This window comes from Falco rusticolus, chromosome 11, assembly GCF_015220075.1.
Source record: "Falco rusticolus isolate bFalRus1 chromosome 11, bFalRus1.pri, whole genome shotgun sequence".
Lineage (NCBI taxonomy): Eukaryota > Metazoa > Chordata > Aves > Falconiformes > Falconidae > Falco > Falco rusticolus.
Window position 1 is genome coordinate 27,589,890 of NC_051197.1, and position 15,633 is coordinate 27,605,522.

General features: G+C 51.7%; 1 protein-coding gene across 4 annotated transcripts in view; it reads right to left on the reverse strand.

The window, feature by feature from the left end:
• The window catches only part of PBX1 (PBX homeobox 1), a 135,594-nt gene that overhangs the window by 5,598 nt on the left and 114,363 nt on the right, over positions 1-15,633 (reverse strand). For 2 of the 4 annotated variants that reach the window (XM_037404081.1, XM_037404082.1), the window contains 2 exons: positions 8,094-8,206; positions 6,557-6,646 (listed from right to left, as the gene is read on the reverse strand). In XM_037404081.1, the coding sequence (XP_037259978.1) occupies positions 6,557-6,646; positions 8,094-8,206 (203 nt within the window). Of the gene's footprint in view, positions 1-6,556; positions 6,647-8,093; positions 8,207-14,932; positions 15,628-15,633 lie in introns of those variants that run through there. The other 2 variants (XM_037404084.1, XM_037404083.1) reach the window with 2 other exon arrangements.

The following is a 15,633-nucleotide window of genomic DNA, read 5'->3' on the forward strand; positions in this document are numbered from 1 at the left end:
GGGAAGACGTTGCCCAGACACCTCTCCCGCCACCCTGAAGGCTGCTTTCAGGTATTTGGGCCACCTCTCTGCTCCCACTGCCCTCCTTGCTTTGCAGTAAAACCACAAACAAGTTTCTGCTGCCCTGGGGCTGGTCCTCCACGCTCCCTGTCACCCTTTCTCGAGGGACCCCAAGCCACAGCACAAGGCAGGTGCTACCACCACATACATCTCTCTCATCCGAGGGTTTGTACAGCAAAGCACGGTGGACAACTTGCCGCTTCTCCTAAAAGCAGACGCAGAGACAAACTCTCCAGCCTCTTGAGAGCAGAGCTATGGGACAACCCTGGCTGCCCCAGACAGGAGCCAGCAGTGGGACAAAAGCTGCTCCTCCGCGGCTGCCATCCCCTTTGGAGAGGAGCAGATGTTGTATCCTCTGCCCACTCTGACATTGATTGAGTGCTCAGCCAATTAATCCTTCCCAACCACTGCCCAGGACTGACTTGGCGGCAGTCGCCGTCCCGCTCTAGACATGCCCGGGCTGCTTTGCCCTCTCTGGCTGCCTGTCCTGCCGCCTCCTGGCACGCGGCATCATCCCTCACTGGCCCAGAGGCCCCCAAAGCTGGGTAAAGGTAGGAAAATCCTCATCGCCCCGAGGTGCTGAGCAGCCGTGCAGGACTCGCCAGTGGATTGTCCACGCTGCTGAGCAGCTCCTACCTGCCCGAGAGGCAGCTGAGGTGGGAGCAAAGAGCCGACCACGGGTGCGGCGCGGGAACGCGTGTTTTGAGGGGTGAAACCACCCTACAGCAGGACATGCACAGAACAGAAAGGACAAAGGCGTGCACTCACGCAACGGGCTTGTGTGCTCTTCCACACGCACGTGGAACCTGTGCGAAGGGGTTCAGGCAACAGCAGGGAAGACAGGAATCGTGACCTGAGCTTGCCAGCAGGTCAGTAAACCCCACTCTGCTTCACTTTGGGTGCAAGCATGAACCCAGAATATACACAAACATCACCAGCACTGCATGCCGCCTGTCTGCAGAGACCCTGGGCTCACCGTGCCCACCACCCCCACCAGCTTCCACCCACACCCGGGCCCCAACCCACCGTCCCTGCGCTCCCTGAGATGCAATATCTACCCTTACACATCTTGGACCGCTGCAAGAGGCAGCAATTACTGTAGATTATCAGCCCGACAACGACAGGCCACGTAAAGAGAGACACAGAGCCAACTCTACCGCCCCGAGACTGGCATATTCAAGTACACTTAGGACATTAATAGCAATTTACGTGCCATCAGTGAGAGAGAACCACAATAGCTGTGCTGGCAGCCTCTTATTACCAAGCCTGTTATTTGTTGGAGTTACAAGCTATAATCACAACAGAAACTTTCAAAACCCTTATCTTCCGTGACGCACCAAATCTATTTCAGAGCCGTAATTGCTATGTCACCGGAGAGTTTGCTGCTTAATGCACTCAGATGCCATTTAGTGTTTGCAGGGTCATTACAGCGAGCAGGAGGGGGGAGAGCGGAGGGGGCCGTGCAGAGCAGGGCTCCGTCCCTATTGTGCTCAACTATTTTTAGTGAGGCTTTTGCGTGCCAGTCACAGTTGGAAGGAGCGAGAGGGAGAGCATCTTGCAGACAGCAACTGTGGTGCCTCCATATTTAGCACCCTGCCCCCCCAAAATGCTGGGGAGCCCCATGGTACTCCGGACTGGGAATCACCCTTCGTGTGTTGCAGGAGTCTGTGCTGCCGATGACCATCTCGGTTGCATCCAGCAGGAAGGCAAGATCTCGGGGAGAGGCTGACCTGGATCAGGGCACCCTCCACAGACCCCACACCCTCCTGCTCCCCCAGCCTGAGAAGGTCCCAGGTTATGGGTCAAGCAATGGAAAGGAGGCCCCATCTCGATGCCACCCTTTGGTATGGACAAGCCCTCCATGAGGAGGCCGGATCCCTCCCCAGGCAGAGGGCATGTAGGCACCATCCACACTCACCCCTCCTTTCTGGAGTTCACCCCCTTGCTGCACAGGCCAAGCCACGTGCAGGATGCATCCGATTCCACCCAGCTGGCCCTGCCTCTTTCCGGAGCACGGAGATCCCTTGGGATCTGACTGCAGCAAATTGCTTGGAATCTCCCTTAAAGATGAGGGAGTCTTATGAGGAGGTTGTGGCTCCTTGGGGAGCCCCCTGTACACAGCTGTGACATCTTCAGGTGGGGCAGAAGCCAAAGACAGAGCAATGGTCTCTGAGACTCCTCTTCATATGCCACCTTCTGGTGCCAGAGCACGGGGCAAGGCCTTGGTGACTGTCCAAGCAGAGCACCACTCCACTAAGTGGACCTCCGGTGATGAACTGCTGAAGCAACTGGTTTTGGTGCCCATTTCCACAGGTCTCACGGCATTTTTGTCACCTCCAGCAAGTCTGCCTGGCTCTCCGCCCGGGCCTCCTACGTGGGGCTGGGAGATGACTTTCTGCCAATTTTTAAAGGCTCCTTCTGCTTCACACAGAGGCTGTCTGGATGCCCCACCTTCTGTGACCAAATCCTTGTCCCGCTCTCAATGGGGTAGGACGTCAGGTCAGCCTCCAAACATACCTGATACCAGCAAGTCTTAGACAGGGAGTAGTCTCTAAGATGTTTCAGACCTCTGAACTTCTAAGAGTTTGTGTCAGGGTCTTACGATGCGCACTGAAGCTCTTAGTACACACCAGAGAATCCAGCCTCGACTGGCCACCACTTCCCAAGGGTCACAGTGGCAGTCTTCAGGACACACCAAGGGCACTGAAGCCCTGCCAGACCCATTTCTATATCCCAGCTTGTGATCATGGTCATGAACCATAGGTTGATCGTGATGGCGAATGGTACCTTGCTGAGGAACAGAGCAACAAACTTTCTTTTCAAGGCTCAAATTCTTAAAGAAAAGGGTCTCGGCACGAGCGAGGAAGACTTCTACTTCCTCGTAGAAAAGCCAGAGAAGCCAACTTCTACTGCAACCTACCAGAGCCTGGACACCTAAATGCTTTGAAACTCCCAGCCCCAGGGACCTCTGGCTGGGTACATACGCAGACCCCCACAAACAAGCGAGGAAGTCTCACCGCCTAGAGGTACCAGTGCCTGGCAATCCTTGCCAACAAGAGTGGATGCAAAACCCAAGGGCATGCCCTGCCGCTGACCACCACCACCACGGTCACACACACTACTCTGAAAATAGGCACAGCTTGGCACAACCGCCCTTTCAAATCCAAAAGCTTGCACTCTGATGAACTTTAGAAACAGCCCCTCATTTTAGACTTTTAAATCATCTATAACTTGAATTAAATCAAGTCCAAAACCAAATTTCTGAAAGGGTTTTGCTTTAAGATGGCTATAGCTCATTCACTCAGCAGCAGATGGGGGAACTAAACCACTTTGTGGATGTACTGGGCAGCGGCAGGAGGGCGATGTTTTGGGCTGGGACTCTCCAGAGAATTACAGCACTAAAGATCCAACTTCTACTGCAACCTGCCAGAGCCTGGACACCTAAATGCTTTGAAACTCCCAGCCCCAGGGACCTCCGGCCAGGTACATATTGGACCCCCACAACAAGCCCAGTCCAGAGGGACCAGACACTTAACATCTCTCACTTAATGGTGCAAAACCCCTCAACCTCAAAGCTTGCAAGAAGGGCTGGATCTGGCCCCAAACACCTCACCTTGCAGGTGGGAGGGTCCCTCCTTCCTCTCAGTGCTACCCAAGGCTGGGTATCACCAAGACAGCTCCTGCCTCTACCACCCCTCCATACCCAGGAGCATCCCCGTCCCTTGCCGGGACCGGTGCTGCCTGACGCGGTTTCCACCTGTGGAGGAGAAGGCGGCTGCTCTCACTCTGCCTCAGCCATCACTGTGGGTCACAGAGATCACAATGGCTGGGACATCGCCCATTATCCTGCTAACGATGCAGAACTGACTCCAGCCCTTTTCGCCCCGCGGAGCGGTCTGTCAGCCGCTGAGCAGCAGAGCCATGGAGGGAACCAGGCTTCGGGTAGATTCCTGCTCTCAGCTGTCACGACTTACACACATTTAAAAATTCATCCTCCATCAAGGAAGGCAAACCCCGAGCGCTGTCTACCCTGCCAAGGTTTGCAGCAGCGGAGCTGGGCAACCTGCCGCTGACTTCCCAGCCCTGACGGGCTCCGGGGATGACTTAACCTCAGCCCCGTGCAGACATCGTTGTGACAGGGCTCTTCACTAGGTTTCGGCTCATCTCCTTCCAGCTCACGGGGATGCTCGGGTGATGCAGAGACGGCAGCTTTCTGTGTCACTAGCAGCTTTCCTCTGCATCCCGCTGCCCTTCCTTGGCATTAAGGGGTTCAGGGGAGAGGCAGGGAAGCCCTGCCTTCTACGAGACAGCCACCCTGCCTACCCCGAGCAGCTCGCCCAGACCCTGCCCAGGACCAATGCTTCCCAGGGGGCAGCCACACTTTCAGGAGCAGACAGACTGGCACCCATCAAGGGACCTAGCTGCATGGGAAGACATCGACAATAAAAGCTACAGGCAGGAACATGCTGCCCGGGATACGGGGGAAGGAAAACATTTGGGAACAGACAGACAATCCAGACAACCCAGAAGATGCTTCCTAAACTATCTGCTCAGCTCTGGACTCCCTGCCTTGCTCCCCATGCCCACCACAGCATTATGGGAAAATGAGGCATCACCCGCAAACCCAGGTGGTCCCTTTGCCCACTTGCCACTCTGTCCCTCTCTGAACAACATCCAATCGGGCCAAATTGGGCGTCTGTCCTCCTGGAAAACCAGCCTGAGGAGCCATCACGCCAGATCCCCATTTGGGAAGCACAGGGGGGACCACTGAGCCCCTGCCGCTCTCAGCTCACCGATTCCCAGTGCTGCTCATGGTAACACTGGTTCTTCCATTACCACAGCCAGAAACACCAGCCCAGCTCTCCTTGTCCTATTTGGCTTTTGAGTTTCCACTACCTCTTTCTTCTCCTCTTCCCCCATTGCCCCCTCCCTGCCTCATAATCCCCGGCAGCAACCCTCCCCCCAAAATTTTGGCTTAACCCAGCCCACTGTTATTTTCCAAGCCAACTGCAACTGTAATCAGCTCAGCCTCTTTCCTTGGGGGTATTTTAATTTATACAAAAGTATCATCTCTTATCATGATCATCCTGCAATTCATTTACTCTCCAAGTATTAAAAAGCCAGAAAGGGAATAAATTCAGTGCACGGAGAAATTAATGCAGAACGATAGGCTCTTTCATGTGGCATTTCCAAGTGCCGTTTTTGCAACGGGCTTATGTAATGAGACATAATTATCTGCACATGTTCAATTACATTACTTCACAAATCCTCCCTGCCTCTGCCTCCTGACGTCAAGCCGCCCACTAAGCCCCGGCGCCCGCAGGAAAGGGGAGCGCAGCCCCCTGTCCCGCCTCACCTCTCTCCCCGCACCCTCTCCCCGTGACCACAGTGGCCGCTGGCACACCGATGGCCTGAAGATGGTCATACGCAAGGTGACAAAAGCACGAGTCCCAAGGTGATGGGACTGGATGGTACACCCCACTGGGGTGCTCAGCTGCAGGACCACCATCCCACCTGGAGGACCATCACCGTCCTGCTCAGCCCAAGACCACCACACCTCAACCTTCAGCCTCCTCAGTGGGGACAGCGGCAGCCAGCCACATCCAGGGCTAGCCGTCCCCTCCTCCGTGCCAGCCCGGACACCACTGCCACCACCCACTCAGCGCTCACAGCCTCCTTTTCCAGGCTGCTCTCTTCTCCCAGCTTGCTGTCACCACCGCTGAGATGGCGGACGATTGATCTGAGAAATGAAGTTGGATTGCTGTCCCGAATCTACACTGGGTTCTCCTTGTGTGTGTCTGATCAATTTCCCCCTGTGCGACACAGCTTGTCGCTACGAATTTTCATGCTAGTCAGAACCCGCCAGCACACCCAAGAACAAGGAGAAGATGCTCCAGAGACTGCCCTCCCCCTCGCATCCTCCCCCAGCCCGGTTGGGCGAGGTTTTCTTGGGTTAATGTTAGTTGGCTTTGTTGGTTTTTTTTCCTCCTTTTATTTACAATTGTTATTGCTGCCAACCCCATCGCCGCCACGCTTTCGGATGCCAGCCAGGCAGGGATGGGTTATTTTTAGATGGTTGCTCCAGGATGGTGCCACTGGCCTCCACGTGGAGCCATCTCTGGACCGGGGCGTTTGTGGTGACATTCCCCACCGTGGTTACACGAGGTGTCACCTGTTTAGCAGCTCCTCTCGGCCGAGCGCGTGTGGCCGCAGGTGCCGGGCAAACGCTGATCGGCTGTGACAGTCCTAGACGCCAGCTGCCTGCACAAAGCCTGCCCGGTCGCCACTTTTTTTGTGGGCAAAGCTCTGCCGTTGGCATCACCGATACAGAAGCAATAAACTAGGTGACCGTAAAAGCAAAGACAAGTCCTACTAAGTGGCATTCTGAGCCCTATGGCTTTGAAATAATTGGTAGTGAGAGAACAAAAATGAAAATGGAAAAAAAAAAAAAGCCCAAAAAACAAGAACCCAAGCCTTTTTTTTTTTTTTTTCTTACACTGATGCCCTGCGGACTATACATCTGACTTGCTGCGAGTCCGTCACTGTATCCTCCTGTCTGGCTGATAACATGGCGAAGGGTATCCACCTAAACAGACCAACGACAACAAAGACACAAATTAGAGTGAACGAAACGTTAGTGGGCTAAGCCGCTTCAGTTCATCTTTGGCAAGACAAAAACAAACGGTACCAATAATAACAATAATAAAAATAAAGGTATATCTTTAAAGAGGGGTAAAAGAGAACCGCAGTTGGTCTTGCAGCGAGAGCCGAGCCAGAGGACTGCTCCAGCCTCCCTCACCACCCCCCGCCTGCCCCGGCAGCCCCGTCACGCTCTCCTTGGTCCCCAGTCTAGAGCGTGGCAAGCGTGGGGTCGGACGTCCTGGAGCACGTCGCTGTGGCCGGCTCCACCACTGCTCCACCCACATTCCTACCCCTTCCACCCTTTGGCCCCACGCACTGGGAAGGTCACGGCAGCGGAAGGAGATCCTCGGAGTCGGCCGAGCACCTTCGTTTTGGAGGGCCCAGAAAGGAAATATACCTACCGTGGCAAAGGCACCGGCAGCTCTCCTCTGGGCACCCCGCTCCTCTCCCTCCACTCCCCCAGCCCAGCCCCAGCAGCGCCATGCGTGGCGAGCATGTCCCGTCGCCCACGGATGAGACGCTCGCTCTGCGTCCAGCACTGCGAGGGGAGCAACCTCAGCTTTAGAGAGCTCTCCTTGCCCAATGCAGAAGTGTCAGAGTGGCTGTCTCTCTCAACACAGTACAGAGCCTTAGATGCCAGGGAGTGGACTCATGGCACATCTGGACATTGGATGGGAGGTGGGAGATCTGAGTGAGTTCCTGGGTATTTGAATTTCTTTCTTTTTGCCCAAAGCATGGGTTGACGTTTCAGTAACGCTGCTCAAAGCTCCCTCGCTCTGTCTTGCTGCTGTGTACATGGGTGGTGTGAGTGCCTGTGCTTTGGCGGGGGTGGAGAGATGGTGAAGGGTGGCTTTTTAATAAAAATAAAAAAAAAAAATCTAGCTGTGTATTTGAACGTTTCTTGCCTTTCAGCAGACACCTGGTTTGGCATCAAAGGAGTAAGTGGAAGCCTTGTAAAACGAGACACCAGTCCAAACATCTGGCCCCTTCCCTTGGAAGAATAAAGCAAGCAGAACCTAAACCTCAGCTGCTTTCGTTTGAGTTCGTGCCTGTTCTCCTAAACCTCCTCTCCTCCTAGTACGACTATCAAGCCAGAGCCAAATGCATTCACAAAGTGTGGGCAAGTCTCCTCAAGACCATGGTTGTTGCTTTGGTCGGGTGTTTGGTTTTGGTTTCTTTTGGATTGATTTTTTTTGGTGGTTGTTGCTGTTGCTTTTTTTGGTTGGTTGGTTGGTTTTTTTTCAGTTTGGTTTGCCTTTTTAAAGTGTTGGTTGGTTCATTTGTGCTGGTTGAGATTTGCTCTTTTCGGACGGGAGGGAGAAGTGCCAATACAATCAAAGGCTCCTCCAACACTAATGCATTCACTGGCAGTACATCGGATGGGTCCCTACCTGTGACTGCACGTTGGCTCCAACCTGGGCCCCTTGGTAAGAATCCCCATTGAGAGACTGCACGCTCATGAACAAATCTCCAGAGTTTGACATGTTAAAAGAACTGGAAGAACCTGGAAAGGAAAGAGTGAGGCACCTGAATCACAGAAAGGAAAAAGATCCACCCCATGACTCTCAGCCAAGAGGAAGGAACAACATGCAAAGCAACCACAAAAACAAAACACACAGTCAGGTTAGTAGTATGAAGAACAGAGCAAGCAAAAAAAAGGATGCACTCTTGAGGTTATTCAAAGCCACATGTTGTTACAGCTCAATGCCAAGAACATTCTTCAACAGCTCCTCAGCTGGAGGAAGGATTCTTCATGCTTTCGACCGAGACAAACAAAACCCAGCCTGGAGGACTCAGGCAGCCCTTCCCCTTCACTTCAGGGCATCAAAATCCTTCAGGCAGCGTTGAAAAATCTCAGGGTTTGGAGCTGTCCACCCAGCAGACTGCACTGGAGAACAGAATTACCCAAGCAAGCCTCGCTATTGAGAGCGGAAGCCTTGTCAGCAGGGGGAACCAGGCCCACACTGCTGCTGGCTCTGAGAAGCTCAGAGCGGGCCGGGTAAGTCTACCCCACACTGCGCTCCGCAGGGCGAGCACATCCAGACACCACCCAGTTCCACAGCCAGAGCTCCCACCCAGCCACCGGGAGCTCTGCCAGGGAGCGGGGGGTGCAGGGGGTTTGCCTTCGGGACATCAGGAACCCACCACTGGTAGGAACCACAGCGCACCGAACTCGCAAAAAGGTGTAGGTGCCTCAGCTAGACTCGCAGGACCCATCACGGTGGCACGTGTCTTTCATCGTGCGGGGCCATGAGAGAAGGCAAGGGTGTCACAGCCCTCCTGGGCCAGCTGCCCCAGAAGAACGAGCTCTGTCAGCAAATTCCCCACTGCATGCACCAGTTGCCCATGTTACGCTAAAAAATGATAACGGTGAAGACAACTGGGTGGGATCAGGAAGAAAAAACCCACAAATTAAAAGAAGAAAAAAAAAATCCCGCCTTTGCAGAAGCAAGGTTTTCTGCTTCCAGCTTTGAGATATCTGAGTACCTCCTCAACTACTGAACAGGAGAAACAAACCCATCGTGTAACTGGAAGGCGGGGAAGGAGGGAAGTGGGTTAAAAATAAATAAAAAGGTTTTATGGGATTATTTCAGAACTTCTCGTGCAGATCAGCGCGTTAAGTGTGAGACAGCTCAACGTGCAAGGTTTGGTTATACACATGACGTTAGCCTTGGAAAGGAGAGACTTCAGGGGCCCAGGTCAGCTACGTTTTCAGCTCCAACCCCAAATACACTTTTCATCATCTCCACTGCCACTTCCAACTTGGAAGACTGGCAACCACAGTCCTGGTGGAATTGCCCAACTATGGCTCATGCGTACACTCTGAGAAACACCTGGCAATCCCCTTCCCTTTGCTGGGGAGGGAAGAAACATTCTGCAAAGACCCCAGCTCTGCCCTGTGGTGGCCCAGGGAGGCTCCTCTGAAGGAAGCCACCTCCAAGTAAGATCAGGGAGCAGGTGGGAGGTCTATGCTGGAGACTTCACGTTCACTAAACTCTCTGCTGCTTCTCTTTGCAACTGGTTCTATTGTCAGGTGCTGGCAATTCTCAGAATTGAAGGAAAACAGAAACATCGCTGCTAGATACAACACCCAAGACAGTCAAGAGGAAGACTCATCTTGAGCACAGCGAGTCTTGCATCAGGACCCTCCCACCGGTGCCTGAAAAGAGCAGAGCCAGGAATAGCTCATTGCCTGTGCTCACTGTCAACCCTGCCCAACCTGTTCCAGAGAGCAATCCCACAGCGCTGCTAAAAGCACTGGGACTAGTCAGAAGGCAGCTGTAACCATCTCCTCTGCTCAGCTGGCAAAGGGCTCCTGTCACTTCCCGACCTCTCAGGTTACTCGCTACTTCTAAGGCAAAAAAAAAAAACCACCACCTTGGGAAAACGAGCTGGCAGGCTGAGGATAGCCCACCCTGACACAGCTCAGCTTTTAGCAGGAAGATGGGCCCTTTTTGCACACACAAAGATGCTCCCTACCCAGCTTTCTGAATCATCGCTTTGACTGCTGGCTTAAAAGCACAGGGCAGTAACATGACTTTGTACTCCCACACAGCTGAGAACCAAAGGACTTTGCAGCGACTGCTCACAAGAAGAGGAGAGTATCCTCCTGTTCCTTTGAAGTGAGCAGAAACCTTTCAGATCACACAAATAATCAGTGGCAGAGCCGGGAAGAGGAATCGGGAATCCCTGAGCACCTGACAGGGCACTGCTATCGCTCTGCCCCCCGCAGAGCAACATTTCATCCCACCTTCCCCTACCAAAAGAAAATTATAACAATAATAACAAATAAAAATGCCATAAACTTAACCGGTATTTTATTGAAACTTAACAAACCTGGCCGTAAAACTGAGACCGGGAGGGAGGAAATAAAAATAAACAAACAGCCACAAACTCTAGTTCTGAAGAGCGCCGGTGTCTTGGAAATCATGAGGAGCGCTGGAGATGTCACTTACAAGATATACACTGCTATTGGCACAGGGGATTTTTACAATATATGTGCATATCTAAACAGTAAATATGTCTTGCCGCTGATGTGGATGCAAAGATAAATATGCGCATACCAATGGCCCCGCATGTATGGATGCATTTGTATCAGAGCCGTAATTGCAGAGAGCCCTCTGCTGCTTCAGCACTCCACTCCCTATGTACTAGCCATGGATGAAAATTACGATGGCCCAAAGTCTCAGAGACATGGCTAAGAGGGGCTGATCCACTGGGGTGGGAGAGGGGGCAGGAATGTGAGGAGCTCTGAAAATTAAGACTCTGGTATCCTCCACAGAGACAAGATCCAGGAATACAAGTCAAATCCTTCCACTAGAAAAGGTTCCATCATATATTTAATCTGTCCCACCGAAAGGCTCCATTGTGAACACACCAAAGGTCTTCAGTGGTCATAATTTGACCTGGGGCTCCTTAAGAACTGAGAGGTAACAACCACCTTTGAGCTTGTGAACCTAGGAGGAAAGGGCTCTGATCTTGGCATGGAAGTCCCTTGATGCTATTGTGTGTAGGCCAAAAAAAAAAACCCACCAGAAAAAACAACACTTTTCATGACTTGTAGCACTGTGGAACAGTGGTTTGCCTTCAGCATCCAGACATCTTACCAAACCCAAGCCCTACCATCACTATTCCTTAGTGCTGAGTTTCTCTCAGGTCATCACCAGCTTCAGGAGGAGTGCTGGAAAGGTTTGAACACACTATGGCATCAGACCTTGCCACTGGGTGAAAGCCTACATCAAAACAATGTCCCCAAAGAGATCTCTTCCACCTCGAACATTTCTGATGAGCAAAATCCACTTCAGTTTTGCCTCCCAATTAAAAAAAATTCAAAAGCTTGCCTGTTGGTATTTCTTGTACCACTTCTCCAGCCTTCAGAAAGTTTCTTCTCCAGCTTCTCTAATGTCTTCTCTAACATTGTGACAGTCTCTACTTCCACCTCAAATTTTCCAGGACCTCTAGTAAGTCCTTTTCTCTGAAGTATCTGATAAATCAAATGGCATCAAGAAAAAACAAGCATGGTAATGGTGTTCATTGGAGCTGAAATCAAGCCATCCTCATCTCCTGCCTCATACCACCTGCCACCAATGAGCCAGAGATCCAGCTCACTGAACCACTTAAGCTGGCTTTGGTCATGTATACGAGACTCTTGTGTGAAGTCAATGGCAATGACATATATGCATTGACAGCACAGAATTTACTCGCCCTGTAACTTTTTTTTGGTGTTTCTACCATGGCCAAAGCCGAGGGAGGAACTTGATGGACCACGTAGCTCCTCAGCTGGACAAAGCCACCAAGTCTGATAGCAGGTCTACAAGTCTGGGATAACCCAACAGAACTTTCGTTCTTTTTCACTTGCCATTCAACACTGGAGACAGTGTGACCATGACCAGAACAGCCTCTGCTGCAGCAGGGTCCCCTCCAGCGCTGTGCTCTTGACAAGTGATTGCCACAAAGGGATGAAGGCAGAGAAGTTGCAGCAATCAGGTCTCTGCTGAAGTACATTTGCAGACAACATGATCCTTTCCATCAGCAGCTTTGCAAAAAGACTTTTACAAAACAAAGGAGTGAGCAGGAAAATAACAGTTCAGGACAATTTTGGCTGCTCTGCATGGAAGATTTCACTCGATGTCATCACCTGTGTGCGCCCCTAGAGGACTCTGGTTGGCAAAAGGGTCTGCCCACATGAAATAGCTTTCATTTGCCATGTGGTTTCTGTGCTGAGATTGTCCAGGCAATCAAAGTGAGGATGGGGAGTTGTTAGCCCAAATGAGCCAGACATCTCAGCTTATTTGAACATCTGGCTGATAAAGCCCAACTGTGTGTATTCAGGATGAAAAGGTGTTTGACATTCAGGCCTGGGTGACTGAGGACGGGGGACCCTGCTTTGAACGTGCCAGATGGCTAGACAGATGCAATCCTTGCCCTTGTCAATGTGTGGCCAATCTCTCTGACTGACTGTAGCCATTCACCGATCTCCGGTAACACGGGCATCAATGCAGAGAACAGATGGGCTTGCGTAGCCACAGCAGAAATGAATTTAGCTCCTGTCCCAGGTCCCATTGCATCCAGTTCCACCTCCTCTTCCAACATCACGGCCCTCCAGGGATCACATTGCTGGCCACTTCCATCTCGTGACCTGTCCGCTGCCTGCTCTATTTCTTTCCACATGCCCTACAATTTATTTGAACTGGAAGGTCCTACAAATTCCCAGCAAATCCTACCTTTGTTCAGACTCCTTCCTCACCGAAGTCTCAAGCAATGATGTGAAAACAGAAAGAAGTCCATGGTGTAAAAGGAGAGGCATCATCTGCCTTAGTCCTTCACCTCTTCAATCACTTCTTCATCCCCCATGGCAACTCAGCACATCTGGGTGGCTTATGGACCTTGACATCATCCTCAAAATCTTTCACAGACAGGTATTTCAGACCTAGCATGTACAGGCGTGCTTCTTGCTGCTATCACTTACAGGACAACCTGAAGCAGGGGAGGTCACACAACTCCAGATGTCCTCGGGACATGCCTTTGACCCACAGTGTAACAATGCAGGGATGCTTGACTGAACTGTTGCATCTGCATGGTTCAGCTGGGGAGATCTCAACCAGGAATGCCACTGCAGGAGATAAAATCCTGAGGCCCTTCCAGCTGTCTTCTCAGGAGAGGACTTACAAGGACATCCAAACCCACTCTGCAAGCTGACCTACAGACTACTGCAGTGCTGACAGTGGGGCCTCCCTGCTGCTCTGCCGCTGCTGCAGCGTGCAGGGAGGGTGGTGGGATCTGGGTCACCTTAGAAACACTTTGCTGCTAGCAGAAGGAGGATCTCCATGGCCCACAACCTCCCCTTGCACCGATGTGCTGCTTTAGCACCGCCGCCACATTAGGCACGTGAAAAGAGGTCGATGTTTCTGGAGCGCAGATAAGTGAGCCAGAAAGAGGACCCAGGAGCTCAAGTCTTACCCCTTAATAACAAGACTGTTTGTCCTTCCTTGAAAGCATAGTGTTATCCAGGGATTATCTTAGCTGTTTACTGCAGGGTACCGGCCAATTTATCTTTGAAACAGCCATGTTACTGCCTGTGGGGAAGGCGAAGAAACAGCTTTGCACCAGAGCGCTATTTAGCTGGGCAGGCACTGGGGAAATGCCTATTCCGCTACACGCAAGCCAGATCCAAACCCATTTAAGCAAGCTGAAGCTCTTCCCTGGCTATTCCAGATCTCTGGATCTGACAGCAGTCGAAGAAAGAGGAAAAGAAGAAAAGCTGTGTCTCTTTGGTCCAAGCTGATGCAGACTGCAGGACAGCATCACAGGCAGTAGGCACTTCCCCCCACGCATGCAATTCTGCTGTCTACCCGCCAGCCTTTTCTACAGAGGGGGTTAGCATCAAGAGACCCCACCTGACCAGGTACTTTGAGTGAGATGCTTGGAAAGGATGACATTTTTAAACAAACCAAAAAGAAAAGAATCAAACAAAATTCCTGCAAACCATCTGTCCCTGCAAACCATCGACCTGAGCCTTCTGAGCTCCTCAGCTGAGCCAGAGCAGGCAGCCCTGGGTGAGGAGGAGGTGGGAGAGATGCCTCCAGCAGTATTTCTGACCAAAAGCTGCATCCCTGCTCTGGGAGGCAGACCCCTAGCAAGTAACACGTCCCCTGGAAATTAAGGGGATTGTGTGTAGGGACTTCTCTCCACTGCTCAACTGCATAAACCTACAACTCGCTTCTGTGCAAGCCATCCACGTGAGTCCCTGCAAGGTGTGGGCGAGCTCCCCAGCCCAGAATGATGAACCCCCCTGACCACATCAGCTCGCGGGTAACAGACTGCCTTTGCCTTCCTGCTGGAGGGCTGGTTTGGACGATCAGCCAGACACATGCTGCTGTTTTCTCCCCTTGTTTGCCCCCTGGCTCTTCACTTTCGACTCAAAACCTCCCAATCTGAGGGTGCTTCTGGTGTCTGATCCCTCTGATCTGTCACAGGCAGAGTTGTGCTCACTATAGAAGCATGTCCTGATAGAAACCAGCATTTGCATGGTGTACCACTGGTGGTCTGCTTAATGTCCAGCTTCTCCTGCTGCCCACCAGCCCCTTTGCTCCCCCACTGTTTCTTTCCTCTTAGTAGCCTACCTGTAACAGCAAGCATCACACCCCAGTGAAAGGGTACTAGGAGCAGACACTGAGCTCAAAGGCACAAGCGTGGCACATTCCCACTCTCCCTCCCACCCCTAAAAAGAAAAACAGGCACGCAGATGTTCACGTGGATAACGAAGTACATGGCACCCACAAAGTTAATGTTTTCCCCTCCGTTTAATCAAATCCCAATTTTCCATTGCTCTTGGGAGTGGAGCACAACCAACTGAGCACAGCCTAGGATGGTTTTTGGGTCGGCCACCCTCGTGGCAGGCACCACGCATGAACTAAGCATCGTTCTCTAGCAGAGGAGTTGAAATCTGGACAAAGTGCTCTGTGCCTTTGACCCTCAAAACAAACAAATGGAAACCACAGCAAATGGGCAGGAAGGGGGGAAAGGGAAGGGAACTACCCATGGATTTCCCTGGATCACGTTGACACAAAAGGAAAATAAAATTCACACAGAGCACACTCTTGCAGGTGATCCAGACACTGTCATATAAGCAATCAAAGGTAACCACAACAGAAAGAAAATCAAAGGATAAAAATCTACCCAAAACAACCCCCAAAATGGCATGAGTTAGGACATCCCAGAAATGCTGGGCTTATCCATTAGGGCCACTCATGCTTTCAGCCCCAGTGAAATAAAATCATTACGCAACAGCTTTTTAATCACTTCTTTTTTCTCCCCCCACATAAGTGCAAGCAATCCCAGCAACTTTTTTCAGATCATTTTTTCTGGTTTTGCGTTCACCATACATACATATAATCCCCAACATGGCATCGTCAGTCACAAGGTCTGTTC